The sequence below is a fragment of the Gymnogyps californianus genome, chromosome 3 (assembly GCF_018139145.2).
Source record: "Gymnogyps californianus isolate 813 chromosome 3, ASM1813914v2, whole genome shotgun sequence".
Lineage (NCBI taxonomy): Eukaryota > Metazoa > Chordata > Aves > Accipitriformes > Cathartidae > Gymnogyps > Gymnogyps californianus.
In genome coordinates this window covers 21934213-21960946 of record NC_059473.1, presented here as the reverse complement: position 1 = coordinate 21960946, position 26734 = coordinate 21934213, and the positions used below count along the sequence as shown (strand labels likewise).

The 26734-nt window shown below is 38.1% G+C and overlaps 2 protein-coding genes across 3 annotated transcripts in view; one reads left to right on the top strand and one right to left on the bottom strand.

Moving 5' to 3' along the window:
- Positions 1 to 2795: 2795 nt before the first annotated feature.
- BPNT1 (3'(2'), 5'-bisphosphate nucleotidase 1) lies at positions 2796 to 15603 on the bottom strand. Of its 2 annotated transcripts, XM_050893255.1 has the most exons (9): positions 15201 to 15603; positions 12360 to 12484; positions 8981 to 9085; positions 8636 to 8743; positions 8058 to 8106; positions 6941 to 7032; positions 5732 to 5929; positions 4764 to 4869; positions 2796 to 3425 (listed from the first exon to the last, which is right to left on the bottom strand). In XM_050893255.1, exons 2-9 carry the CDS (start codon positions 12474 to 12476, stop codon positions 3277 to 3279), a joined length of 924 nt encoding a protein of 307 aa, XP_050749212.1. In that variant the 5' UTR covers positions 12477 to 12484; positions 15201 to 15603; the 3' UTR covers positions 2796 to 3276. The 2 variants fall into 2 exon arrangements, with proteins under 2 accessions (XP_050749212.1, XP_050749213.1); XM_050893256.1 differs by lacking the exon at positions 12360 to 12484.
- A 17-nt stretch (positions 15604 to 15620) lies between these two features.
- Positions 15621 to 26734, top strand: part of IARS2 (isoleucyl-tRNA synthetase 2, mitochondrial) — a 29763-nt gene continuing 18649 nt past the window's right edge. Inside the window, exons 1-12 of the mRNA XM_050893254.1 lie at positions 15621 to 15954; positions 16514 to 16636; positions 17657 to 17813; positions 18910 to 19058; positions 19149 to 19198; positions 19297 to 19406; positions 19492 to 19582; positions 19961 to 20076; positions 21729 to 21898; positions 22778 to 22868; positions 23079 to 23230; positions 24237 to 24397. Of these exons, the coding sequence (XP_050749211.1) occupies positions 15712 to 15954; positions 16514 to 16636; positions 17657 to 17813; positions 18910 to 19058; positions 19149 to 19198; positions 19297 to 19406; positions 19492 to 19582; positions 19961 to 20076; positions 21729 to 21898; positions 22778 to 22868; positions 23079 to 23230; positions 24237 to 24397 (1613 nt within the window). The 5' untranslated portion in view covers positions 15621 to 15711. The remainder of the gene's footprint in view (positions 15955 to 16513; positions 16637 to 17656; positions 17814 to 18909; positions 19059 to 19148; positions 19199 to 19296; positions 19407 to 19491; positions 19583 to 19960; positions 20077 to 21728; positions 21899 to 22777; positions 22869 to 23078; positions 23231 to 24236; positions 24398 to 26734) is intronic.

The following is a 26734-nucleotide window of genomic DNA, read 5'->3' as shown; positions in this document are numbered from 1 at the left end:
TACCTAAGCGTCTTTACACATCAGGTGGAAGCTGATGTATGCCATGTGTGTTCTACTCCCATTGAGGTAACTGTAAATGAGCAGAGAGATAAGTAACAGCAGAATCAGAAAGGGGCTTATGCTGAGGAAATTTTCAAACATATAGCAAGTTTCAGATGAGAATAAGGATATAGAGACATAGATGAAGATTACTAAGAGTGGGTTCTCTACTTGACTTTGTATTTCAATGATTACATAGAAAGACTTATTAAGGCGGGCTTTGTGTTGTCTAAGTCGTTCTACATTTTATCGTAACGTGTTTTGAAAATTCACATGCAGATTTTGATGTGAATACTAAAGCATGTGTATCCAAGAATCCTGCAGAAGATAAAGGTGAGAATTATGTATAATTGAGGCAGTGAAATGAGATTAATCTTGTACTTGCTACATGGTTCAAACTTCAGTCACAATCAGTATGTGGAATGATTAAACTTATGGGTCAAAACATGAAGAAGGCTCCAGTTAAAGCAGGCTGAATCTGTCTTGCGTGCTCTTACTAGTCATGCGCTTGAGGAAGGAGAAGAAAGGCAGGCGACAGATGAAAGGATTAGAAGCATGCGTTGTTCCTACATATGCAGCTTTAATCCAGTGTCATGATAGCATTATGGACTGGCTGATGATGATAGAATGAGGTAAGTGATAATCTTGCTAATTTATCTGTAAATGTTATGATAAGCTGACCTCACTAAGGTGTCCTGGTTTCAGCTGGGATGGAGTTAATTTTCTTCTTAGTAGCTGGTACAGTGCTGTGTTTTGGATTTAGTGTGAAAATAATGTTGATAACATGCTGATGTTTTAGTTGTTGCTAAGTAGCCCTTATCTTAAGTTAAGGATTTTCAGTCTCCCATGCTCTGCCAGCAAGCAGGTGTGCAAGAAGCTGGGAGGGAGCATGGCCAGGACAGCTGACCCGAACTAGCCAAAGGGATATTCCATACCATAGAACGTCATGCCCAGTATATAAACTGGGGGGAGCTGGCTGGGAGGGGCGGATCGCTGCTCGGGCATCGGTCAGCGGGTGGCAAGCAATTGCATTGTGCATCACTGGTTTTTTTCTTTTTTTTTTTAATATTCCTTTTCATTACTATTATTATATTTCGTTATTATTATTGTTAGTATTATATTTTACTTTAATTATTAAACCGTTCTTATCTCAACCCACGAGTTTTACCTTTTTTCCCCGATTCTCCTCCCCATCCCACTGGGAGTTGGGGGGGGGGGGGAGCGGCTGCATGATGCTTAGCTGCTGGCTAGGGTTAAACCTCGACATAAGGGAAGAGCTTCCTTAGATCCTTTTCCATGTGTGCACATGGAGAGACTGGGAACACTTCAGCAAGAGTTGCCTTGTTCCTATCTTTTGGTGTCAAGCTGTTCCTGCTTGCTGGAGGTGGAGCCAGCTTTAAGCCAATGAAGTCATATCGGTGTTACCCTACTGTGAGGAAAGGATCTAATCTAAGGACTCTAAGTAAATTAGAGTTGTTAAATACCTTGTGTGATGAAAGGAGAAAGAAGTAACTTGAACACACTGTTGAAAACTGAATTTTGAAATTTTCTGCTGTATGGAAAACCATAGCTTTTAGTATGTTCAAGTTCAGTGCTAGCTTAAAGATGATTTGAGTGGACCAAGAGTGTAGTTATTCAGGGGACTTAATCTTGTAGGCAGGGAGGAAGTGAGAATGAGTGCAGGGCGACTTGCAGGCTACTTTGCCATTCATAGTGTCAGCAGAGGTTAAGACAAAAATCATGCTGGGAGAGCTAAGGCGTTCAGTCTTTATGTAAGCAAGCAGCCAAGTTCAGGCACCCTCCCTGACATCACAAGCCTGAGAACCTGACTCATGCCACTCTTCTAGCCACACAGAGAAAAAAAAGAAAAGCACAACCATGTGTTGTCCATTGAAACTGGCATCTCGTCATGGCATGCCTCAGTATGTGTCACATTGTTAGGGAAAGGGAGGCCCTAAGACTCCTTAATTTGAGAGTGAGAGACTTGGGTCACAAAATCTGGAGAAAACAAAGTACATACGGGCCCCACTGGTTCAAGATACTCCAGAATCCTAAATTCAGCCTGAAGAGACTTCATCTGTTTTGGCTAAGGTTGCCAATTTTAGCTAGTCTTATGTAATTTACTACTTGTTGTCTTTTGTATTCAAGTGGACTGAACAGTTGAATCCTGCTTTCCTAACCCCCACACCTATGGGAAAGCTGACTGAAACAGGCTCTCCAATTTTTAAGTTCATTTTAGGTGATCTTGTCCCCTGCTCTCTCCCCTCCCCTAACATGCCTATGTTCCACAGGAGGGGGAAGTGGTAGTGTCAGGTTCCTCAACTCTTGGGGCTGTTGGAAAGGCACGTGGACTTCGTTTCTCTCAAAATTTGGACATGAAAAGTTTCAAGTTTGGGCATTTCTATTGTCTCCATGTATAACAAAGTGACCTAGGATGCCCAAAGCTCTCCAAGACTGAGGTGGCGTAGACCCTGATAGAGGCATTTCAGATAATCAGAGAGGTGCTTGGAACTCCTCCCCTTGTGGCAGTTTCCTTGGGTTCTCCTCAACTGAGGTGTCCCGAACCCTGCTGTATTAACGCTTCACTGATCCTCAATGGATCCAATGATCCAGGAACCCCTATTTGAGACGTCAGAGGCCCAGCTGGACTGTGTCCTGGCTCCTGCAAAACTCGGACAACCCAACTCACCACAAATAGCAATTTTGGCCATCACAAAACTGAGTGCAGATCAAAAAATTCAAAGATTCACTTCTAAGAATCAAAACTATCAACTTTATTATAAATGGGCTAATCCATCCAGGCAAATTCTTAGTCCATTTGTATTTAACACAATAAACCCTTGTTGACTACATACAACAAAAAACATTGAGCAAGATCAGGTAAAGGACTTAACATGACTTTGTGCCCCGAATACTAAGACGATTTTTGGACCATAGAGTTATGATTAGCAGTATATTAAGCACAGTCATCAAGAATGAATACTCCCAAAGAATATGGAAAACAACTATTGAAGAAATGTGACTGTTTTGACGTTGTCTGCTAAACACAGCAAAACAATCTGATCCAACATATACCTCAAGATTTTGTATGCAATTTTGAAATTACTGAACACCTTAATGTAAGAATTCAGTTCAGATTCTAGAAAACAAAATTTCAAGCTCAGTTATCTTCCTTCTTTCTTTTTCTCCGAACTCACTTTCTCAGCCTTACAGGCCAAGTGAAGATGCTTTACTGCTTTAAGGCACAAGAGATTGTTTAACGGTGTTAGGAATACGACTGGCATAATAGTCATAATTTCTTAAAGTGGCAAGGACCCCAGCTGAATTCATGTGTTTCACTTCCTTGTTATACTGAAATGAATTTCCATGGATATCAGTTATCTTGCCTGCAAAAAAAAGAAAAAAATATTCCAGCAAACAGGAGTTGGACAGAGATAATCTATTTTATTAGTACAAGTGATATAACTAGAAAAACAGTCTTTGGCGTACACATGCCTGTCTTCAGATGTGAAATATCTTTGCTCCCAGTTGAAGTGCAACAGTGTTTTATTGACTGAATTCAAATAACTAATGGTTTTATTTTCTTTCAGCAATACTTAAATTCCTTGTGTTTCAGGAAAAGCAAAACAATCTCTCTCTCTTATGGATTAATTAAAATGCTTCCTGAGTAGTTTTTACATTGGCCATTGACAAGAAGGAAAGAAAAAGCCTCAGCTGAAGTAAAAGCCGGGGTAAGTCTATACAACAAACTCTAACATAATATAGAAATACCCCAGCTGGTTTTAAATGAGTTTCTAGAAGTCACTTAGCAAGAGCAACACAGATCTTTATGCAAGCTAATTTAACCACGAGATATCTACATAACAAGGAGGCTAAATACAGCACTGTGCTGCCCCAGATTGGTTGTTTTTTTGTGCCTGAGCTAACCTGTTTAAAGCTATCCCAGTTATCAACACTAGAGAATGCAGAGGAGTTAAATAATGTCATTATGAAGCCTGTTACCCTTGCTTGACAGAATTTAGGAGATCAAACCCCACAATTTTAGCATATGGTAGTAAAAAGTCTATCAACATAAACAGCAGAAAAAGTATAATAATAATACTTATACTCAAATTCTTGTCAGTGAGACTTTTTGTAACTTCTCTAACCCCTTACCCCCTAGAAAGGTGAAGTGGCTTATGTTGGCTGGAGACCACTAATTCTACTGAATTACAGGAATGACTCAATTTTGGAGTTTGTACATCCGAGGAACAGCTGCATGATTTGGCCTATTTTTGTTGTTTTAAAGAATTCAATGTCCACATATTACATAGTATGTTACTACTAATAAACTACAATATCCAGTTAGTAGGACAGCGTGATTTTACTGTGAAGTAGTAGCCAACAGAAAAAAAGCCATTTGTTTTGAAAATATTAAAATTAATATACCCAAAATTTTGGAATTTGGCTTTTTTAATTATTTGACAGTTATTGACTATATTAGTCCAGGGCAAAACAGATCATGTCAAGCCTTCCAGAGCATAATTTGCTGCCCCTTTGGAGTTACTGTTGACTTCAAAGGGCTCAAAGCTCCTAGTGAATCATGACTATTTAAAAATACACACATACTGTCATTTTTCTTTCCAAAGACATGTTTATAAATTCTTTTTTTCTATGAAAAGTATAAATAACTTTAAATCGATGCAGTTTCACTTATCCTGGAATTCTGAATGCTATTAACTTACCTCCCACAGCATGCAGAATAGCTTCAGGTGCACATGTATCCCACTTCTTGCACCCAGGACTGGCAAATACATAAGCAGATGCCTTGCCTTCTATAAGTTGAATGATCTGTTATGAATAGAGAGTGGCAATCATTGCAAAGGATCTAGGCATTTAGGAATGGGTAAAAATAACACCAGGAAACAGGGATTAGATCAGTTTATTCTATGTACTTACAGTCAGAAAAGGAACACCAGCCATTTCCTTTCCGGTATTACAAGAAATTATATTAAGATTTAGAAAGCTATACTGTATTACCATTCTGAATGATCTATTTTTGATTGTTATAAATACAATCTATAGGATGAAAATCTGCTTTTAGTTTCAGAAACAAGAATTCCCATCTTGTGCAAGTACTAAAAAAATAAAGAGGAAACTGTCTCCACGTTGTCTTGGTGCCATTTTGGGCCTTGCACATGTTGGAGAAAAGAGATTGGAGGGTCTGTTTTTGACAGCCATGACAAAACTAAGCTTTAAAAACTGTGGCAAATGAGTATTCCCTCTATGCAGAGAAGTTTTGCAAAGGAAATATCACTGTCTGCTTCTGTTTTTATCCTTTCATATGTGCTGCTAGATAGTTGGAACAAAAACTGTATTAACATCAACAAGAGGAAATGTCTAATAATTGTGATTAAATTGAATTCCCATTTAGTCATTCCGATCTTATAACTTATTTTCTCCCCTAGAAACAGAACACTGGGGAAGATGGACCTCAGCCATGACCAGCATGCCCACTGTTAGAAATATACCTGTACCAAATTCTCTCTACCTCACAGCAGACTGAAGGCTAGGAAGAGAAGTTGTGCTGGGGAAGGAGGAGGAAGTCTCCTGTACATTCATGCAAGTAAGCAAATGATTTCTTTAAAAATTCTTTTTCTTTTTCCAAAGGTACCACCTCCCGGCAAAAACAAAAGATCTGGAGTCTTCATACCTTGTTTCCTGCTCCTCCAACTCTGATGACACTGTCTGGGTTCAAGGCACTGATGCAGTCATTTACCAGGGTACTGCTGTGAGAACGGGTGGTAGTGATGATGTGTTTCCCAGCAGGAGCTTCTGTGAGCTGAAATCCAAAGGCACCTATGCCCAGGACTCCCCAGATTGTCCTGCCCAACACAGCATCAGCTCCTGCCTACGAAAAAGGTACACAGGTCCAGGTGATGGTTAATCACAGTGATCAGGATTTAAAGCACAAATGGAAAGGAGTACCTAGAGACATCTTTGCATATCAGGGAGTATAATATTAATGCTGGGTTATACATTTAAATAATGGCACTTAAAAAGAACTGCTCTAGAGCACAGAGTGAGAAATTGGCTCTCTTTCCCTCTCAGGCAATGACATCATTTACCCTTTTCTTATCCATGACATTGTGGTGGTGCATTACATCCTGCCTCCAATGACTGACAAATTAATACTTGTGTATTTCTCTACTTCAGGCACAATCTGTAACTGAAAATATCTTGTCATTTTAAATGTTTCGTCATATGTATCACATAGAACATATAGAATCAGCTGATGATATGTATTACATCAGCTCAAGAACTTTTTTTTTAAATTCTAGTAAGTTTAATTAATCAGGCTGCATCATGAGCTTCCCCCCCCCGCCCCAGATAATACTGAAATAATCTCCAAACATGTGTAAATGCCTGTAGGTTGGCCATCCTGTACTTACACCTGAAACCTGGCCTGACACACTCTAACCCAGCTGTCAGTGACAGGTACACTTGGTTTGTTTAGGGCTGCAGATTTACAGCAGTTACCACACATCACAAATGCACCTATTGTATGGATCTACTAAAGAATTTCTAGCAAAGACTGCAAAAACACTGATCTGTACTTGTTTAACAGTATGTACTTTACACGTACTGTAGTAATATATACAGTATATATGTAATATATACTGTATTAGTGTATTACACAAGCCTCAGGATTCTGTATGGCTGTTAGTAGGTCCCTGAGATTCAGTTCCTGGAAACCAACATTCAAAATTGTATGTATTTAATAAAAACAACACCACCTTATATTACAACATTAACTCCACTACGCACTGCTTTTCAGTTGAAAGTGTGCTAACCAGAAATGGCTTGGAAGTGACAGTTAGAAATCACCTAATGCTTTTAAACAAATCAATGCATTTAATACCTTATAGTTGTAATATGGCTGGTTAATAACTCCTGCTATTGCTTTGCCTCCATAAGCAATTCCGATAAGAACTGTTACGTGGTCAAGGAGACCTGTACAGAAATAATATGAATGTAGTTATGCTTGAAAAAGAGAAAGTATATGTATAAAAAAAATAAACCTTCAATGAAAGTCCACAAATTGATATGCAGGGTGATATCTTAAAAATGCAAATACTAATCAGGATTTTCAGGTGTAACAGGTTGGCTGATAGAATTTTTTTTGGTCATTTAGCCTTGAGGTCTGCAAAAAAAAATGCCCCAGATAGAATTCGCTTAATAGAACTATGTTATAATTAACACATAATGAGAAAGAAGTTTAAAGATACAATTAAAGAGCAGTATATGATGACATTCTTCTATAATTGTGGTGTGAATTCTTTAATGGTATTCAAAACTAGCAATTTGTTGACAGTTGTATATCTCTTTCCCCGAAAAGGGGAAAAAAAAATCTGCCTAAAAGATTTCACATTAACCAAATAAAAGATGCAGCAGAAGGGTAAAGTGAGGCTTCAGCATATTGTTTTTGGAGGTTTTTCTCTTTTTTTTTTTCCCCCCTTCATTTTAGGGTCTATTTCTATGGACACAAATTAGGCTTTGCTGAAAACAGTTTCTTCCCATAACTGAAGAATTATGATTTGTGGGAAGATGCTGTTTTATTTTGAAAGGGCTACAAATACAGCTGTGGTATTTGGGTTGTTTGAAGAGGAGGATGTAAATATAATTGAGCATGTTCCTGTGCGAATGGGAGATTTAGTCCCTCAATTCAAAGTATATGTGAAATTGTAAGTTTGACTAAAAACTTAAGACAACCTGCCAGCAATCAAAGGCAGCCCTTTGCTCCCTGAAATGATAAAAACTGGTGAGCACTCAGCAGCCCATCAGGAATATTCAATACTGATTAGAACTGAATGGAATGATTAAAAATTCCATAGAACTCAAAAAGTACAGAAACAACATCAGCCTTATGAAACAATATTGTATGTAACTTCTATCATGTAACTATCTCCATGTACATGCTACTTTTTTACATTGCTATAATTTTTTTTTGAATCAGCAGAATTAAAAGAGAAGCCAACCTTCAGTGTACTCCTTGGTTCCATCCAAGGGATCAACCCATATTACAAGCTTTAAAAATAAAAAAAAATAAGGAAAATTAACAAATACAAATAATGTAAATTACCATACAAAGTATATATTTTACTTTAGTGCTTTTATTTCCTTATGGCAGTAAGGAAATAAAGAGATTCAAATTTTTAACATTATGATATGACTGAGGCCTACAATAGTATTTTACACAAAAAAAGCTTAAAAACTGACTAAAACTTTTCAGCAAATATCTTAACAGAGGTATGAAGGCTTAAACTGAACATGGAAATGACATTACTTTCTTATGTCCAAAGTAGATTCCTTCCAAATTAATTTGAATCACAAGTTGTAAGAAGCAAATTTCTATTTCCCATTATTGCACACAGGGATATGCAGCATTGCCAGCTCTGGAGGTGTGATTCTCATGACTACATTTCAGTTTTCAAACCAAAAAGAAAAATTGGCAACATTGACATAACCTTTTTTCTTAATACATTCTTAGCTAAAATCAGTAAGTAATATAGATAGTGTAAAATATGAAGACATTTGTATAACATTACCACATTACCTCTTCCTCTTTAATTCCTGTGTACTGAGCAGGACAAGTTTTCTTCAGTATTTCTTCACAGTGGCCATCTTCAATTAATTCCTCAGTTACTTCATCAGTGGACAGTTCCTAACAAAAGGATTCTCAGAATTATTAGAAAAAGGTGTTGGACTCACCTCAATTTGCCTTAGAACTGTGGATTTGCTTGCAGCTTGACAAAGCAATGGAAAGATGAAATGGGATGGAAATGCTTTACTTTTTTTTTTTTTTTTTTTTTAAAACAAGATGATTTCCTAAAACCAAAGCAAATTCCTCTGCAAGTTACAGCAAGTTAAATTGTTAGTGTGAAATAAACTAGGTACTTACTTCTTCTCCTATGATTGTCACCTTGGGAAACTTCCGTGCCAGGGAAGCACAAATGCTCATTTGTACCAGTCGGTCAGCTTTGGTCTGCAAGTCATTGGCTCCGGTCTGTTAAAGGATGGATAGGAATTTGTGTATTTCAAAACAATAACAAAAAAACCAACAGTACAATGGCCCATATGTCACTCTGAATATCTACCTTGTAATGAAAAAGAAGTCTAATTTGATAAATCATCAGCCTAGCAAGTGATCTTGAGAGAGGCAGGCTAAAAACTGAAAGCAGCAGAGTTTCCCTGTACGCCCCAGAGCTAAGATAGACTGGTATGCTATTAGAAAATTATTTATGTGCTGTGTTCTTCTCATGCACTGGTGCAATGGTACTGAATATGTATTTCTGCAAATACTACACTAGGTACAGAATAAATTAATACAACTATGAACCCAGATATGATACAAGAAGAGGGAAAAGCAAAAATTAAGATGTTAACAGGAAAAAAAAATATTTTAAGGCTTACTGGAGAGACATGGCAAATTAGGAAAGAGGAGAAATACAGGGAAAGTGTTAGTAAAAGGTGATTTAAAGGTCCAATTAATCTAGCTTGTTTAAAAAAAAATAATGGAAACAATTATGATGTATAAACATCTAAATAGTGAACGGTTCCTTAGTCTAGCAGAGAAAGACCAAGGAAGGCCAGAGGCTAACCAGTGAAATTGAACTGGACAGTAACACCCATACATTTTTTCCAGCAAAAATACTAGTGAGGAAACAGTGGATTTGGTGTCTCAAGATGACATGAAACAATGATTGAAAGCATTCCCAAAAGATGCAGTGTAGCCAAACATATGTTGCCAGATGGGTTACAGTCATTTCTTCTTAAACATTAATAACCTGCTATATAGTGGAAGTGGGTAATTTATTAATACTTTCTCGCCTTGATCTTCATGTATCTATGAATGGAGGAGCCCTTTAGGTCCGGAGACAGAATCCCAGTAAGAAATCCTTCTGTTAGCACTGGAATTAAGAAAGCCAGTTCATCCAAGGATTTGCATGTTAGCTGAATCAAACAAAAATTTTATTTTATCTGCTTGTATCTTATTTGGTGACAACATGAAAATTGTTTTATCCAGCTACAGAAATTAGCTATAGGAATGGAATATTCCATTTAGAATCATGTTATGGGTTAATTTTTGCATGCTCAAAACCTAGTCTGTCCCTTATCCAATTGCCTATTTTTATGAAACTTGATATTTTTCTTCGAAATTTCCCTCTCATCCCCTAATAAATTTGCTTGAATTTGGCACTGAGTTTAGACTCGGAAAGATCAAGTTATTGCAGAGAATGTCCTTTGTTCCAGGACACCAACCTAATAAAACAGTATAAAGTAGTTCTTCAAAACAGTCATCAATACTGTAAGAATAGCTGGACAAAATGTACACCTACCCATTGCGGGGGGGGAAGTAAAAATGCTACAAAGAGAAGCAATATAAATGGAGAGCTTAGAGTTGACTGGGAGAAAGAAAACTCTGGACATCAGGAGAGGAAGGAGAGGAGCTAGCTAAAAATTCAACTGTCCTTGAACTATTTTTCCTCGTCTAGATAAATGGATGGGAGGTCAATGTGTTGAGGGAAAAGGTAGAATATTGTCTTCCTAGCTTTTCTAAAGCTTTCAGTAAGGCCAGTTCGAATTGGTCTTGATGTTTGCTGGCTCCAGAAAGAGGATGAATGATGAGAAGCACCACTTTCTGTTCTTGTGCATCTCTTCCCTCCAGCCTGTAAAGCAGAGGCACATACAGGTTCTCTCTCTTGCATTCTTCCTCTTTCTTCACCAGCCACCTTTGACAAGAAGCTTGCAGAAATTCTGAGATCACTAGTCCCTCAAACAGGAACCTCTTCTGTTGGTCATTGTTTCCAATCTGATTTTGTGTGTTTGTAGTATTCATTTAAAAAAAAAAAAAAGTATGTATAACCAGTCTTATTTAGAACCAATATCACCTGTTACTTTTGATCATTTTTGTTATACTGTATTTACAGTTATTTACTTAATTGGTTACAGAGCTTAAAATATGTTCATTTGATGGTTTTATTATATTGGAAAATGATTGAGCAATGCATTTCTGATTTACTGGGAAATAATATTAATACACGTGCATTTTTTTAAAGTGAAATGGAACTAAATGGATAAAAGCCAGCATTTAGTTTCAGTTAAAATTACCTTAACCTTGCTGGACTCTTAAAAAAATAAGCTTAATAAAACTTGTTTATGCATTTAAAATTAACTGGTTCATGAAAGTACAGACAGTGCTTCCTTTGTACCTCTGGATGCAAGTGTTTTAAGGCTTTCTTATAGTGAAGCTGCATGAGTTTTTCCAAGAACCTACCAGCAGGTTATGTGGGAGAGTATATTCTACTTACATGTGCCTGAGAATGCTGCTATGCATCTAAGTACTTTTGAAAACACAGATCATTACTGTCCAGGGGTTTTTTTAAATTCTCTCCCCCACACACCTGATTTTAATTGCTTAGGAAAAAAGGGAATAAGAAAAACTTGCAAGTGTTTTCAGTGGTGAATATAACTGACCAAATGGGGAAAAAATCTTTGCATCTACTGTCCGAACTGACAATAAAAGTCATAAAGGATCAGACTTTTCTTCACAACTGGCTGAAAGTGCTTACTATCAGAAAAATGTAAGTAGCAGCAATTACTTCAATGAAAAGACCAAAAATAATATAGATACTTAATGCAGTCGAAAATATTGTGACATACCTGTAAAGCTAGAATTAACTTCAAAAGTTAATTCCACCTATTCTAGTACTGTATTCAAAACAAAGATCCTGGCTCATTAGTGCAGCTTACTAACTTACAGCAAACTAAGAACTTCATGCAGATGACTGTCGTTTCATTTCTGTTTTCTACTTAGAATTAAATTTGAAGCTCTGAATTTATTTTGAAAACTGTGATTTACAATAAAATCTAAGGTTCTTTTTTGTTTTAAGAAACTAAACACTGATTTATCCTAATCCAAAATTCATCAAAGGCACAGTACTTTAAGCTGTACTACAGATGTTAGAACATAGGCATGGAAATTAATGGGAAGGATACATTATTATGAATTCTGACATGCTATCCAAAGCTTGTGTTTTGTGAGGGGAATCAGGACAAAATTATGGTGTGTTTCTTTTGAGAGTCTGAACATTCTTTAGAAATAGTGGTCAAAAGACACCTTCTCCAGTGCTTTTTTAATCCTTTAATAAGGAATATTTCTTGTACCAGAGAGGTGAGGACTGTATTTCCTTCCCCAGTTGTCGATCTTCAAAAATACCACTTTGACCTAACTCAGCTCTAATAAGAGAAATTATATTGGAACAAAGTAAAAGTAATACCTTCTCCACTACCCCCAGATCTCCTGCAGCCATTACATGTCTAACAATTGTTGCAGCTTTTTCCGCAACAGAATATGCAGAGGCGACCACACGCATGAGAAGAGCTGGAGAAGCCATACTGAATGCTGAAAAGAAACAAAAAGCAAACTTGTACATTTCTCTCCTCAAGAGAAGACAAGAAGGAAAGCATTTTACATAACATTCCAAACAGATACAGTTTAAGCCGAGTAGGAAGGGGAAAGTGGGTTACTGCCAGTGAGTAGTAATGAAGTGAGCTTTGACTTTTTTAAAAATACAGTTAACAAACAAAGGGATATAAAGCTGTTTTAGACAAGATTTTTCAAATATCCATGCTCTGTCTGACAGTGAACCTAGTTCTCCTCACCAAAATAAAATCTGGCATTAAACAAGAACAGCAGCAGCAGCAGCAACTCTCTTTTATCATAAAAGTTAAGAAAAAGTGTAGTCTACACACAGTACTCATTTTTTGTCCATTTTGAGCATAAGTTAATTTTTTCAGAACTGAACCTACAGAGTTGGTTTGTGCCCAGACTCAAGTACAAGGCTACCAGACAGGATGACAAGAGCAACTTTACTTACTATTTTTATTTGTTTAAATATAAAACAGGCTTTTGTAGATGGCCTAATTGTGGACACAAAATAGGCTAATGGTACGCAGATACTGCAAACACTGCACTTGTATGTGAAAGTCTGTTCATCTAAATTTTACCATCCTTTCTGTATTTCTTTAACTTCTCTTGATTTCTTTAAGGAAATCTATTACCTCTTCCTTCCTCCCCTCAACACTGCATGTCCTGTCAGTCTTCCTATTGTCTTCTACATCTGTTCCCCAGCACACATCAGTGCAATTCACTATGCCTTTGGTTCCCAAATAGAAGAATAAATACCACTCTTGCAAAAGGCTAGCAATCATCCATTCTTCCCAGCTTTTCTCTACCTCAGGAAAAAAAGTACTGATAACCACGTTGTATTCTTTAAAATGCAGTGCTAATTGCTTTTTATGTTTTCCTGTAATTTTTTTCTATCTGTGTAGATTACATGCTTTTTTGGGTTGGGCTCACATGTATGATATACTTCCAGGTAAACACTTGAGCACAGAGCTAGAAAAAAATACAGAGGAACTCATTAATCACCACGCTCACAATCAATATTGGCAGCAATCGCAGCAAGTATCGCATAAGTGGCAATAGGTCGTTATACAATACCTTTCCTTTCTTGCTTGAGAAATCTACTCGGTAAAGTACAATATAATGAGGTGATAAGGCTAGCTACTGTAGATGATATTGATGTGACCTCAAGTTCACATCTGTTTAGAGCAAAGGCAAACAGCAATGTTAGAGGTATGAAAATCCCAAATTTAGCTGGTTTAAGAAACTTTTCAGCATTTTAGAAACACTGTATGGGTATCTCTAAAGTCAGAAGATCTGTGAAGGTAAAAGTGTAGCGTGATCATGTAGGTACATTCAAAAAGCGCAGTTGCTACTGTTAATTATTATTTACTGCTTATGGACGGGAGCAAAGTGCTCTGGAGTCCTGTAAAATAGCCAAGGTCTATACCCAAAGCACACATGCAGGCTATCTTGGACTGGTAACAACGGTTACAGAGGAAATTCTGGAAATGCTACCTGTGGCAAAAAGCAGCTCTCAAACAACTGAAAGTCGTAGAGCAAATATGTCATAACACATGGGAAGACAGACGCTACTTTAAGTATATACCATCATGTGAAACAAGTTAACAGGAAGGAAAATTGGATGTAGTTCATTCCATACTGAAATTATCTGGAATATGAGTACTTCTGAGAGAGAGTAAAAAAAATTAGCATATTAGATGGGAAGTTTGAGTTAAAGAATCTTTGCTCTCAAATTACCTAATTTGTTTATAAGTTTATGGCACGTTCTGATGAGGGCAATGTGTAACGTATACTTCCACAATACCTTCAAGAATATATTCCTTGTTTTGGACAAACAAGTTTGACACTTACAAAACTGTACAGTTTACAAAGATTGCACAGCAACTATCCCTCAATTTAAATTTTCAAAACATACCCTGTTCTCCAAAGACCATCCATCCTTTCTCCTAGCCTAGCAACCAAATTGTTGAATATAATGGTTTCCACTCGACAATCAGTTTGCTCGGATACCTACTAAAATAAATGAGTTCTCCAGTTCTTGTTACGCATTTTAACTTTGAAATATTTAAATATTACAGGATGGCTACAATTAATTTATCAAAACAATATGAAGGATTTGTTGACGTTGCTACCTCAGTGTCTTTTCTGCAAACATCCATTTTCCAAACTTATAATTTCACCTGATGAAAGGAGAAAACGGAGACATCACACACAGCATGCCTTTAAATGCAAGGGCTAGACTATGACTTCTTCCTCTGAACTCTTCAAAGCCCAAGGGACTAGAGCTCCCTATTTCATTACAATAAACTTCGGCTCGCATTTAGTAAAAGATAAACTTTTCATTCTGCATGACGTAAGGAAAGAGTATTTACCCAGCAGAAGCGGGCTGGGACTCGCAGTGGGAACGCCTGGGTCCCACCGCGGTTCACCTACAGGCTTCCAGTGCGAAAGGGCTGTGCCACCTCATTTCACCACAGCGCTTTGAAGCCTTTTGAGTTTGTATTTTAAAAAAAAAAAAAAAAAAAAAGCCTGTTCGTGATTCTCTGGTTTAGGATTCTTGATTAGGATTCCCGGCGGTAAACTGCCCGCAGCGCGGTCCAGAGCAGCCGGTGTTACTGAACGGCGCTCTCTTAATGGCGGCCGCAGGTGACAGGAAGAGCTCTCTCTGCTGGTGCATCAGCTCACTCACCCTCTCCAGCCTTGCTTTTCCCTCGATCTCGGCAGCCTCCCTCGCACTCCTCCGGCGACCGAGGTTCTCCTTCTCCCTCTCCGCCCCGTCACCGTTCACCAGCGGGGCGCTCTGCGCTCGCCAGGAGCCCTCCCCGCCGGTCCCCTTGCCAAACGATGAAGTAACCTTGCCCAAAACCGAAGTCCAAGCCCCGCCGCTCAGCTCCCGCACCAGCAGCCGGGAGCTCCTCGCCTGCACCGCCCTGCTGCCCCTGCGCCAGCTGCTTCAGGAAGAACTCGACCGCGTCAGGGGGACGCCATCGCCTTTACAAAATGAGCTCGAAACGCCGCGAATCCTTCTGGCTCCGGGGAGGGCTGACGCGCTGCCCCAGCCCGCCGGCAGGCCTCCGTGGCGGGGAGAAAAACGCGTTGCTGCGTGACGTGTCCCTTCCCGCGGCCCGTCGCCGCCACACCGCTTTCCGTAGCGCAGGCGGAAGTGTTTCCCCAACGCGCGTCGCAGGGAGCCCGTGAGGATGTTTTGGGCCTGGCGGGCGCCGCCGCTGGCCCGGGCCGGGGCGCGGGTCGGGCTGCGGGCCCGGGCGGGGGTCGCCTGGGCCTGGGCGCGCTCCGCCGCCTCGGAGGCCAACAGCCGGCAGCCCGTGGCGGAGAGGCAGCAGGACTCCCAGTACCGGGACACGGTGCTGCTGCCGCGCAGCCGCTTCCCCGCGCAGCTCCCGGGGCGGCTGCAGCCCGAGACCGAGCTGGAGCTGCAGCAGGTAGCGGCCGGGGCCGGCTCGCCCGGGGGCTGCGTGCCCCGAGAGGGACGTAGGACTCCGCCGCCCGCCGCGGCGGCGCGGCGAGGCCTGGCCCGGCGGCGGAGCCCCAACGCCGGGAAGGAGGGCGGGGTGGCGGGCAGAGGTTTGTTTACGGGCCCGCCTTTGCTGCGGTCACCTTCTTGGCGGTGTGGGCTTTCGCGGGTGCCTGGCCAGGCCATCTGACGTTAGCTGGCGGAGAAGGTTGAAGAACTCGGGATCTTTAGTTGTTTATTTATGGTCTGGGTACTCTCAAGTGTGTTCCAGTTTTGTCTGGAGAAAGAGGAACGACCCTCCTGATAGCAGAGAGCCAGAGTAATAATGTTAGGCTTAGTATTATGCCTGTGTCGGGCTTTTTAGTACTATTAAACTACTAACTTCTTCTGTTACAGAGTTAGAAAAATTAACTCTCCGTGTTTGTTTGTTTGCCTTTATTATATGTTTTATTGTCTAGCCAAAATCCAGACTTTTTGGAAGTGCAAAGACCTGTGATGATTTAGGTGTTTTCATGTTGTCTCTACAGAAATGTGGTTTTTCAGAACTGTATTCATGGCAAAGGCAAAGGAAAACAAAGCAGGAATTTTGTCTGCATGACGGACCACCTTATGCCAATGGAGACCCTCATGTTGGCCATGCATTAAATAAAGTAAATATTTACTCGTTCATACTCTACTGTTTTGAAGCGGTAAACACTTCCTATAATGTGCTGTGTGTTCTCCATTCCCAGTTAAATCAGTAACACTTTAAAGTGTTTGGTATTTTGGCAGACGGGCCTTTTAAAAAGCAAGTGTGGTTACGTAGATACCATACCATGACATAAATACCATATACAAGTATATGGTACCTATATGCTGAGTGTTCATTTATGATGCTGAATGTTTCAGTAAAAAGAGAACATCTTTTTAGAGAAAATCCAGCCTGTAATTCATTCCTAAGTAATATTAAATGCAGTTTATTTGCGTAGTGAATGTATATTTCTATATGTGTATATGTAATAATGTTGCTGTAATGCATCGTTGAGCTGTGCCTTGCTATTCTTTTTTCCTTTGAGTATTTTGTAAGTTTGTTCTATTGCATTTATTTTATTTAGGTACCCTCAGTGGAACCACAATGCCTAAATGTTGATGGCTTTTAAAATGTAAATTTCAGCTTTGAAATATTACTCCTAAATACGTTTGGATACGTTTAGATTCAGGCCTGAGAATGACAGCATTACATATGCTACAAAGTGGGAAAGACTAAAATGTGACCCACAGCTTCTTACAGTGCTAGTGCCAAAGCTTGGACTTCTGAAAATGACAAGTTTTGGTAGGTGATCACTTATATCAAAAAAACAGTAATATGCACTAGGCCGACGCTGTAGATCCAGCTCAATGTTTTAAAAATGAGAGCAAGTAGGATTTGTTCACTTCAAGTCTTGCAAGTTTATAAACTGCATCTTTCACTTATACAGAATGTGAACTCCTTTGATCAGAGGTCCTCTGAGGTTCTGCCAAAATACAAAACGACGGGCAAGAAAAATCACAAATGCACGGTCTTAAATGTAAATTTACCACGCAGCCTTTTGTATTTGGTTTTTTTTTTTTTAATAGGAGGATCTTAATTAATAATGTAGCTATTCCACATGGGGGAGCTAAAGTGGTAAGAGACCCTTGTGTCTTTGCAGATTCTGAAAGACATCACTAATCGTTTCTACATGATGAGAGGTTATAAAGTACACTATGTGCCAGGATGGGATTGTCATGGATTGCCAATTGAGTTGAAGGCGTTGTCAGAAGTCAAAGGAGCTGAAAATCTTTCACCAATGGAAATTCGACAGAGAGGTAAACTACTGTTTGCAATATCTTTATAGAAAAAGTTGGCTTAAGTATTTGTACATTCTACTCATATTTTGTATTTTATGCTTTATATATGGTTTTTATACTTTATTGTGGGCTTTTCTGTTAGCTATTGGTGACATTTTGTATGATCACTGTATGTATTTGCCAAGCAGATTGAGTACGATGTAATCTTATGAAATGAGATAATTGAACACAGGCTTAATTTGTTGCTGTAATGAACATGCGTAGCATCGACCATGGGTTTAAAAAAACAAAAGAAGGGCAGAGGATTTGGATTTCTGCCTTGCTTAACTGTGTAGTGCATTGAAACTGGTATTTATCAGATCAACAGCCTTTTGGTTTTTGAAGACTGAATTTGATTAGGAGCTAAAAAGATACATGTAAAAATCAAGCTTCATCAGGACAGCTTGGCTCAGTATCATAAGTAGGAATGTATTTGTTGACAGTGTTTTTAACAATATTACAAAACTATAGGGGTGCTCCTTTCAGAGAAAGTTGGTCTGCTTTATATGGAAACTGTTTTGAAGAAATAATTTCAAATGCCATATGTATTGAAAGACATGAACGTTCAACTGCAAAGCTGTTTGTAATGAGCAATTTAAACTGCTTTAGCTTGAAATTGTGACGATAAATGGGCTAACTTATTTTCAGATGCATGTTGCTTTGAAAAGTTTGGATCAGCATCAACAGAGGTGGTTAATTTTCACTCTTATTTATTTTACGTTACTTGAGAATGCATTTTGAGAAATTGTTCTTCATAACTAAATATACTTATTTTTTTCCCTCTTCCTTAAAAAGAGTGTGTATTCTAGAGACATTTGTGCTTTATGTACCCATGTTAGTCAAAAAGTGCCACTCCTGGATCTTTTTACTCTTGCAGTCATTTTATGTAACTGCTTCCCTGAAATATGTATATTTTTGACCCATAATGATCTATTTAGTGCACACCAGTAATTAGCGCATAGTTTCAATATATTCATCTCAGGCTTTTCTAAAAAAAGACAATAGCATATTTTAAATGATATTATATTGATCTTGGTGGGCTAAACCATGTGCTTAATGGCACTATTCCCTTCAGCCAGAGAATTTGCAGAAAGAGCAATTGAGAAACAGAAATCCGCCTTCATTCGTTGGGGTGTAATGGCAGATTGGGCTAACTGCTACCGTACGTTTGATCCAAAGTATGAAGCAAACCAGCTGAGAGTCTTCTATAAAATGTATGATAAGGTATGTTGAACTTTTGTTGAAATGTGTTTTGATTTGTCATGAGTTTCGATTCTCCTAACTTTCTTTTTTCCCCCTCCCTTTCCTCTTTAGGGTTTCATTTATCAGGACTATAAACCTGTGTTCTGGTCCCCTTCAGCAAAGTAAGAATCAACTTACTATTTTGTCTTCAAAATTTTAGCGAGGATATCAATAGCTTTTCATGTTCAAGTGTGTTAACTTACGTTTGATATCTACCCAGAACAGCCTTGGCTGAAGCAGAGCTTGAATACAATGAGCAGCATGTCAGTCGTTCTGTGTATATGAAATTTCCCCTGTTAAAGTCACCACCTAAGCTGACTTCTGTGATAGGTATGACTTCTGTATAGATTTTAAGACTGATAGCTTTTGTTTTTGTTATAATTGTAAGTAAAGTACTTCTAATTTACATCTGTAGATGGATCATCCCCTGCTAGTGTGCTAGTCTGGACCACGCAACCTTGGACTGTGCCAGCCAATCAAGCAGTTTGCTACATGCCAGATTCAACGTATGTGTCTTTAACTTGGTTCAGTGATCTGCATCAGTCCTTATCAATATTTATCAGCAAAGTTAAAATGTTGGACTACCATTACATTTTATTTAAGGCATCTTTTTTGTGTTTGGTTTTTTTAAAGTGACACAATTGTAAGCTTTGTTCTATATCTCTATTAATATATTATTTTCTGCTTTCATTTTTATTTTTTTAAAGTTATTTCTTCTTCCTGATGTTACGTTATCTTGAAATTCTTTTGAGATTTACAAGTGAATTGGACATGTAGATCTTAAAACATACTTTGCTGTCTTTTAGAGATGGAGTGTTTAAACAATTTGTGGCTTTATGGTGTTGGTAATTATTTAGTATCACAAATACATATTTGCATTGTAGATACTCAATTGTGAAATGTACAACTACTGGTGAACACTTCATTCTAGCTGCAGATAGAGTTGAATCTACAGCTGCTGTTTTGGACACGCAGTTTGAGGTTATCTCAACGTGTAAAGGTAGGTTTTAATATTGTTAATCTTAAGCTGCTTAGAAATCTGCTTGTAGGCGTCTGAAAACTGCTTCAGTTTTGATGTATTAAGTTTGTTTATAGTTTGAGAACATGCTTTGCTAAAATAATACAAAGAGGAGGAGTAGTCTGCCAGATTTAGTATTGGTGTATTGTAGCTCAAATTTTCATCCATAGATTTCAAAATACTTTTTAAAATCTGGATTCACACTTGGAAAGCTTAAACATGTAGTGGAAATCTGTTCAGTATCAAAATCTTAATTACACTGAATACAGTTTGTCTGTCTTTCTCATTCATTGCTGATGAGAACAAGGGGCTAATTACAAGTGTGCTTGCTGACTGCCTGATTGCTAAATTCTACGAAAACTATTGAAACTACCTAGTGTAGCAGAATCGGTAGCACTATCAGCCGTTGTTGTCATGCTATGTTACTTTTCAAGTTTTTCATTGTTAAGAGGTGTCTTAAGCCTTCACCATAACCATGAAGAATATTGAGGTATTGTAGGTGACCGTTGTCTGTAAGGACAAACTAAAGCGGTTAAGTTTGCATCCTGACAAACTGCATAGTGATATTTCTTAATAGACAGACTTCTGATTTGGTGTCATGAGTTGGGATTTAATGTGTCATTTGTGATCTTTATTCATTTGCATTTATCAGTGATTCAGTGCTGGAAATATGCATATCTAAAGGAGGCGAGAATGGTGATTTCTATGGCTTTTTCTTTTCAAGTTGTTTTGGTGTCTTTCCATGCCTTCTTTTTCAGAGGGAAGAAAATTATCCGTTTCTCTGCTTAATTATCTTGTTTTTACCTAATAATAAAATCACCTGGAGGTGTTCTCACAGGTTCCACCTTCTTGAATCACATGATTTGCAGATAACATACAACAGTGGAGTTGGACCTTCTTGAAAATAAATTTAATATTAGAACCTGTTCTTTTTATCTTCCCATATATTCAGTAATTAGTTATTTTTGTTACCTTTCTGTATTTGTGTACCTAACTGTCTGACAGCAGTTCTTCAACACATTCCTTCTAGGAAGAAAGCGTTCAGTGAAGGCCATTTTGTCATATGAAGCATTCCTCAAGCTCTGTGATTCTTGACTTTCAGCAAGGCTTTACTACCAAGATTTCTTCAGTGTTTTTTTTTTTTTAACCTTAAACTGTCACTAGCTTCGTTCATGCTGTGCTCTCTTTATTTGTATGTAATTTAGAGAATTTAAATGAATTGTTCATGGTAATATTAGTACTTAGTGGCAGAACTAGGCATAGATCCCATATGCAAGGTTTTTAGCCTACTAAATCATTATTGAGACCTGCTTCTGGAACACTGAGATAGCAGTCCCCAAGGAATGGGAATGTGTGGAGTGTCTCTAGGTGGAATGTCACTGCTAACGGAATACCATTGTCTAAGGTAGAAGAAAAGCTTTTTCTTCAAAGGAAAAAAAACTGTGTGCAAGGTTAACAATGCAGAGAATTTGAAAGCATTTGGGCAGGCACCCACAAACAAGATAAAGAAGTAGTACATCTGAATAGTATCCCACGCATGCACTTGCTGATCAGTTGTTCCATTTCTGCTCTCTGATAAAAGAAGCTGAATGCATGAATTGTTTCTCTGTTTTCTCTTTTTTTTTCACCCCCAGGTGTAGATTTGGCAGATGGTTCTTGTGCTCATCCCACAATTCCTGACAGAGTCTCTCCTCTGTTACCTGCAAATCACGTGACAATGGCAAAAGGAACAGGATTAGTTCATACAGCCCCAGCTCATGGTATGGAAGACTACAGCGTAGCTTCCCACCATCAGCTACCCACGGTATTTTATTTTTTCAGCTGTTGCTCTTGATTTCCTGCAACTGTTTGATCACATGCCCCTAAAGTGATTGTTGTAGTTTGTGCATAAAACTTGAAAATGTTTTGAAGCATTCACGTAAGTGTGAGTGTCACTAATGGCCTGCAGGAATGCAGGACTAACCTTAAAAAAGTGTGTATCAAAATAAAAGGATGAAGTTTTTCATCTGTCTGCTAATTAAAGCTTACAGGGAAGTGGTAGAATAGAACGCGATTTCTCTTCTCTCTCTGTGTTTTTGTTTTTTAAACGATAACACAGACAACAATTCTCAGATATTGGCTCTCAGTACTCAGAATTGGCTTATAAAGCTGTATCTTGCAGACCAGTAAATCATCAGTTATGTAGGTCACTATTACTATTCTTTTTCAGCAACGCTTGTTTTAAACACATATATAAATACAGATCAGTTTGTGTTTGATGGAAATGAAGATGCAGGGTATTCTTTTTCTCTTTCACCTTTTTAAAGAGGTGACTCTTGAGATGTTCCAAAACCTAATTATACTCATATTTGTGGTTGTTTTCTTTTGGGGGTAGGGTTTTTCTTGGGGGTTGGTTGGTTGGTTTGTTTTTGTTTTTCACCGTTAATTTGAAAAGTCATGAAATACTAACCAATGACTTCATGTAAGACAGTTGTGGTATATCTGCAAACGTAACGGTGCTCATTTCTTCTGACGTAAAATTCACTTGCCTGCTAGATTACTAAATTGCAGTTCATTAAATCTGAAGTGTACTTAAATATAATGTACTTTGCTGTTCATCAGAAAAGTATTTACTCAGCAGAGTACTTAACTCACTTTTGAATACCAAAATGGTATTTTATTGACATGATTAACATATTTTTAGGATTGCCTTGTGGATGAAGGTGGGTTTTTTACCGAAGCTGCAGGTCCTGAACTTCAAAACAAGAATGTCCTTGGAGAGGGGAATGAAGCTGGTGAGTATTTGATGTTTAGCCATTTGTTACTTTATCAGTTACATTTCTGCAGGTGTATTTTGAGGGTTCATATAAACTGAACACATTTTGAATGTGGATGAGGTACAGGCACTTCTTATTATGTGTTGATCATGGAAAGGGATGAATTGAGGTTAACAGTAGCAGTATGTTCAAATCAGATTTTAATCTTGTCTCATTTTTTTCTCTCAGTCATTCAGATGCTTCAAGCAGCTGGGAGTTTGTTAAAAGAGGAGAAGTATGTGCACAGTTACCCATATGACTGGAGGACTAAAAAACCAATGATTATTCGTGCCAGCAAACAGTGGTTTGTAAACACAGCAAGTGTGAAGGCTACAGCACAGGTATAAAATTTTGCTTTCTTATGGGACATTTAAAGACAGCTGATGCCATTTGGAATCAGCAAAACAGTATTGCTATAGCTCACTCCAGAACATGTTCTGTAGGGTTTACAAACAGTAGTTGAAAAGTGTTAATTATTTGTAGAAGTGATGAATGTTATTGGGGTTTTTTGTCCATATTGATATAATCCAGGATAAATACATTGACTGACATATTTGTTCATTCTATTTACAGGAGATGTATAAGTTTCTTAGAGCTACTGAATTTTTTTCCCCAAAATATTTTTAAAAATACAATGTTTCAAGGAGTTAAATCAGAAGAGACAATTTTATCACTATTAAAATTACCTCTGTTGTTATGGTAGCCTTGTATAGCCAGGCATCTTCATTTGCTCCCCTATTAATTTTGCCACAGTCCTATTTTAAATAACTTTAAAACATATTTTTTTAATATACACTGCTCTTTGAAATTATGTACATCCACACAGAAAACTCAGACCAGCACCTTAGGCTGTCTTGGGTAACAGTGATTTCATTCTAATTAGGGCATGAGGTGTTTATTCCATATTCATCTTTATCTAGAATGAAAGAAATATGATGGTTATTCATGGGAGTGGGTGGTAGCCCACACTCTGTAATACAGGCAGTATGTATCAAGATGGGGTTTCAAGGTAGACAACAGCACGAGACACAATGAGCTTTTAAACTTCAGATAGAGATACTGATACCATTTCTAACTCACTTTAGGGTGCGTCTGCTAGAGAATCAGAGCTGGCAAAAAAGCGTTGGTTGCTCTGTGGGGAAATGTACAGTATATGCAGCGTTCGAAGTATGTTATTGAAGAGCAACATGTGGTGAAGTAAACAAAGTAAATGTGACAGTGGCCCAAGAACATGTTATTCGGTACTGGGAGCGGGAGTGTAGACTTGTAGCTTTTTTTTACTGGTAGCATAAACAGTGTTTGTCTGAATGCTGAAGCGTGTTCAACAATTCACTGTCTACTTTATAGGAAGTGCTGAAAAAAGTGAAAGTTATTCCTACGTCTGCAGTGAACAGAATGCTCGAAATGCTGGACAGAAGGACGTTTTGGTGTATATCACGGCAAAGATGTTGGGGTGTTCCGATTCCTGTTTTTTATCAGAAGAACACAGGAGAATGCTTGATAAACAGGTATTTGTCTAGCTTTATGTACTGAAAAATGAAAGAATGAGCACTGTCTGTTGTGCTGCAGTTACACAACATTATAAAACGTCTATTTAAGTATAAGTACATGCTTTTATTTGTAATTGTTTATACACAGAACTAATTCAGCTATAAATTAAAACAATCAAAAACTCATTGCTGAAGGTGACTTATATGTAAGTAATAGGAATCAATTTACTTGGATACTTAAGTTACCTGAAAAGTCCCCTTGATAGTAATTGCTGCTTTCATCCCTCGTCTTCAAGTTAAGTGAGCTGGCAGTAATCACTGGCCTTTACATTTAAGCAAGGAGTAAAATGCAAGTTGTAGTTAGAATAGATTGCAAGTGTAATTGTAGCGCTGTAAATTGAACAATACAGGTATTTTGTCAAAGTAGCTTTTTGCCGTTGAGTAAGTGGCAATGAGATATCTGAAGCGGAATGATCAAATCGGTTTCAGAATAAATAACTGCACTTTGTTTCAAAATAAAATTAGAGTGTTTTTGAAGAGCCAGCCTCAATAAATGTAAGTGACCTTTAGCTATATGATTTGGTATGTCTAAAGCTTCAGGTGCTAGCCTTATTCTGCTAACCTTTTGGTTAATAGTATCCAGATATTGCAAACACTGCATTTCAGGAATTCCAGACAATGTAATGCAGAGGAAATCCAAGCTATGCTTTAAAACAAGAAAACTCAACCAAATATCCTTTTCTGTCTTTTAAGGAGTAATAGAGTTCTGCTTTTACCCCTTTGGGGAACAGAGGGTTTCAATTGTGAGTATCCTCTAAGAGGTGATTTCATAAAAATAGTATTGTGGAGTTCCACATTCATTGTTTATTTCCATAATTGTTTTCTGTCTTGAGATATGCTAGTGTAACTCCATTTTATACATCTTAACTTTACAACCATTTGTGCAAATTTATTATGGAAAATAAGATTGCATAGCTGGAGATGAACTTAAGTACTGTCGCAGAACCTGTTTTATTCTGGTGTTGAATAAATATACTGCAGAGAGGCCAGCATGTTTTCCAGAGTCTGGGCTGAGCACGTAAGTATAGTAGTAGGTGAGGCTTAGGGTGTGGAGAGCAGGGAATGGACTTTAAGCAGTTAGTCCTTAGCTTCACCTAGTGTGGCTGGGCGTGTAGGTGCACAGATACGTACTTTGACTCTCCCACAGTAAGCAGTAACTGTGAGAAAAGACCACAATAACCTCTAGTCATTTATAGTACCTGAATAATGCAGACGCACATCAGGAAATAAATGCATGGAGACTCTGTGGGGTATAAAATCATTTTACCTGCAAAAATTGTTACTGTATTAAAAAGTAAGTGTATGTTCACATAAAATTACCATTTCTGAGGAATACTTATTGTAGTCTATCTGCAGAGTAGACTTGAGTGTGTTACTTGTGCTTGCTTAAGATTGTTAAATATGTAGTTTAACAACAAAATAAGAGTGTGATGAAAAACAGTTTAGCAGTTGGCAGTCAAACATGAAGGGCACCATGAAGCAATATCTCCTTCAGAACATAGAGGAGCTGACCCAGCTGGTACAGAAAGTATTTGGAAGGAGGGATGCATGGGAGTTCCTTTAGGTTGTCATAAAATTACCTTGAAAGCCAGTGACCTGTATTAAAGCACATGTCTTTGTAAGTGCTTGAGCTGTGTGAGATTATTGCTGGAGTTGTACAATATGTGGCCATCGGGGCGTTTTGATATGATAAACTCTGCAGTAGTTTAACAACTCGACCTTTATGTGTAGGTATTGGCCTAGCAGTCACGCATGTAGGTGAATGAACAAAGGGAGAGTATGGCATGTTTGGTTAGAATTGATCTGGAGGAAAAAAGAAGACATTTAGGAAAAAAAAGAGACAGATCCAATACGCTTGAAAAGTAGATTTATTTCATTTGACTGACAGCTTCTGATGCTCATTTGTAGTCAGTACTCTTTAATTCTAACGTATTTTACAGTAGAGGTGAAATTTTCAAAGAAAAGTGTAAAATACTCATCAAATATTTAAAGTTAGCCGTAGCAGACTTCTGTAACCAGAGTAGGAAAAGTGCACAGAATATTGGCCTATAGAAATGACAGGCAAATTTAGAAAGCAGTCTGTCAATTCATAGGTCATTTTCCTGGACACCAGTTCTTATTGAAATAAACAGCTAAGCTTAAATACTTCGTTGCATTTGCGTGATCATTTTGAAAATCGTATCACAATAGGTTGCTGACATATTTCTAACACTTAAGAATTTTCATATTCAGATTGTGTGAATTATTAATATCATTAAAACAACAGTAAATAACTTACATTTCAAAAAAAAAGCT

Excerpts from the sequence above, each read along its gene's own strand:
- BPNT1 (XM_050893255.1), bottom strand. The coding sequence starts at position 12,476 with ATGGCTTCTCCAGCTCTTCTCATGCGTGTGGTCGCCTCTGCATATTCT. Across the intron at positions 7,033-8,057 it reads AACCAAGGAGTACACTGAAG|GTCTCCTTGACCACGTAACA; the intron begins GTTGGCTTCTCT and ends ATTTCTGTACAG. Across the intron at positions 5,930-6,940 it reads AGCCATATTACAACTATAAG|GCAGGAGCTGATGCTGTGTT; the intron begins GTATTAAATGCA and ends CCTTTTTCGTAG.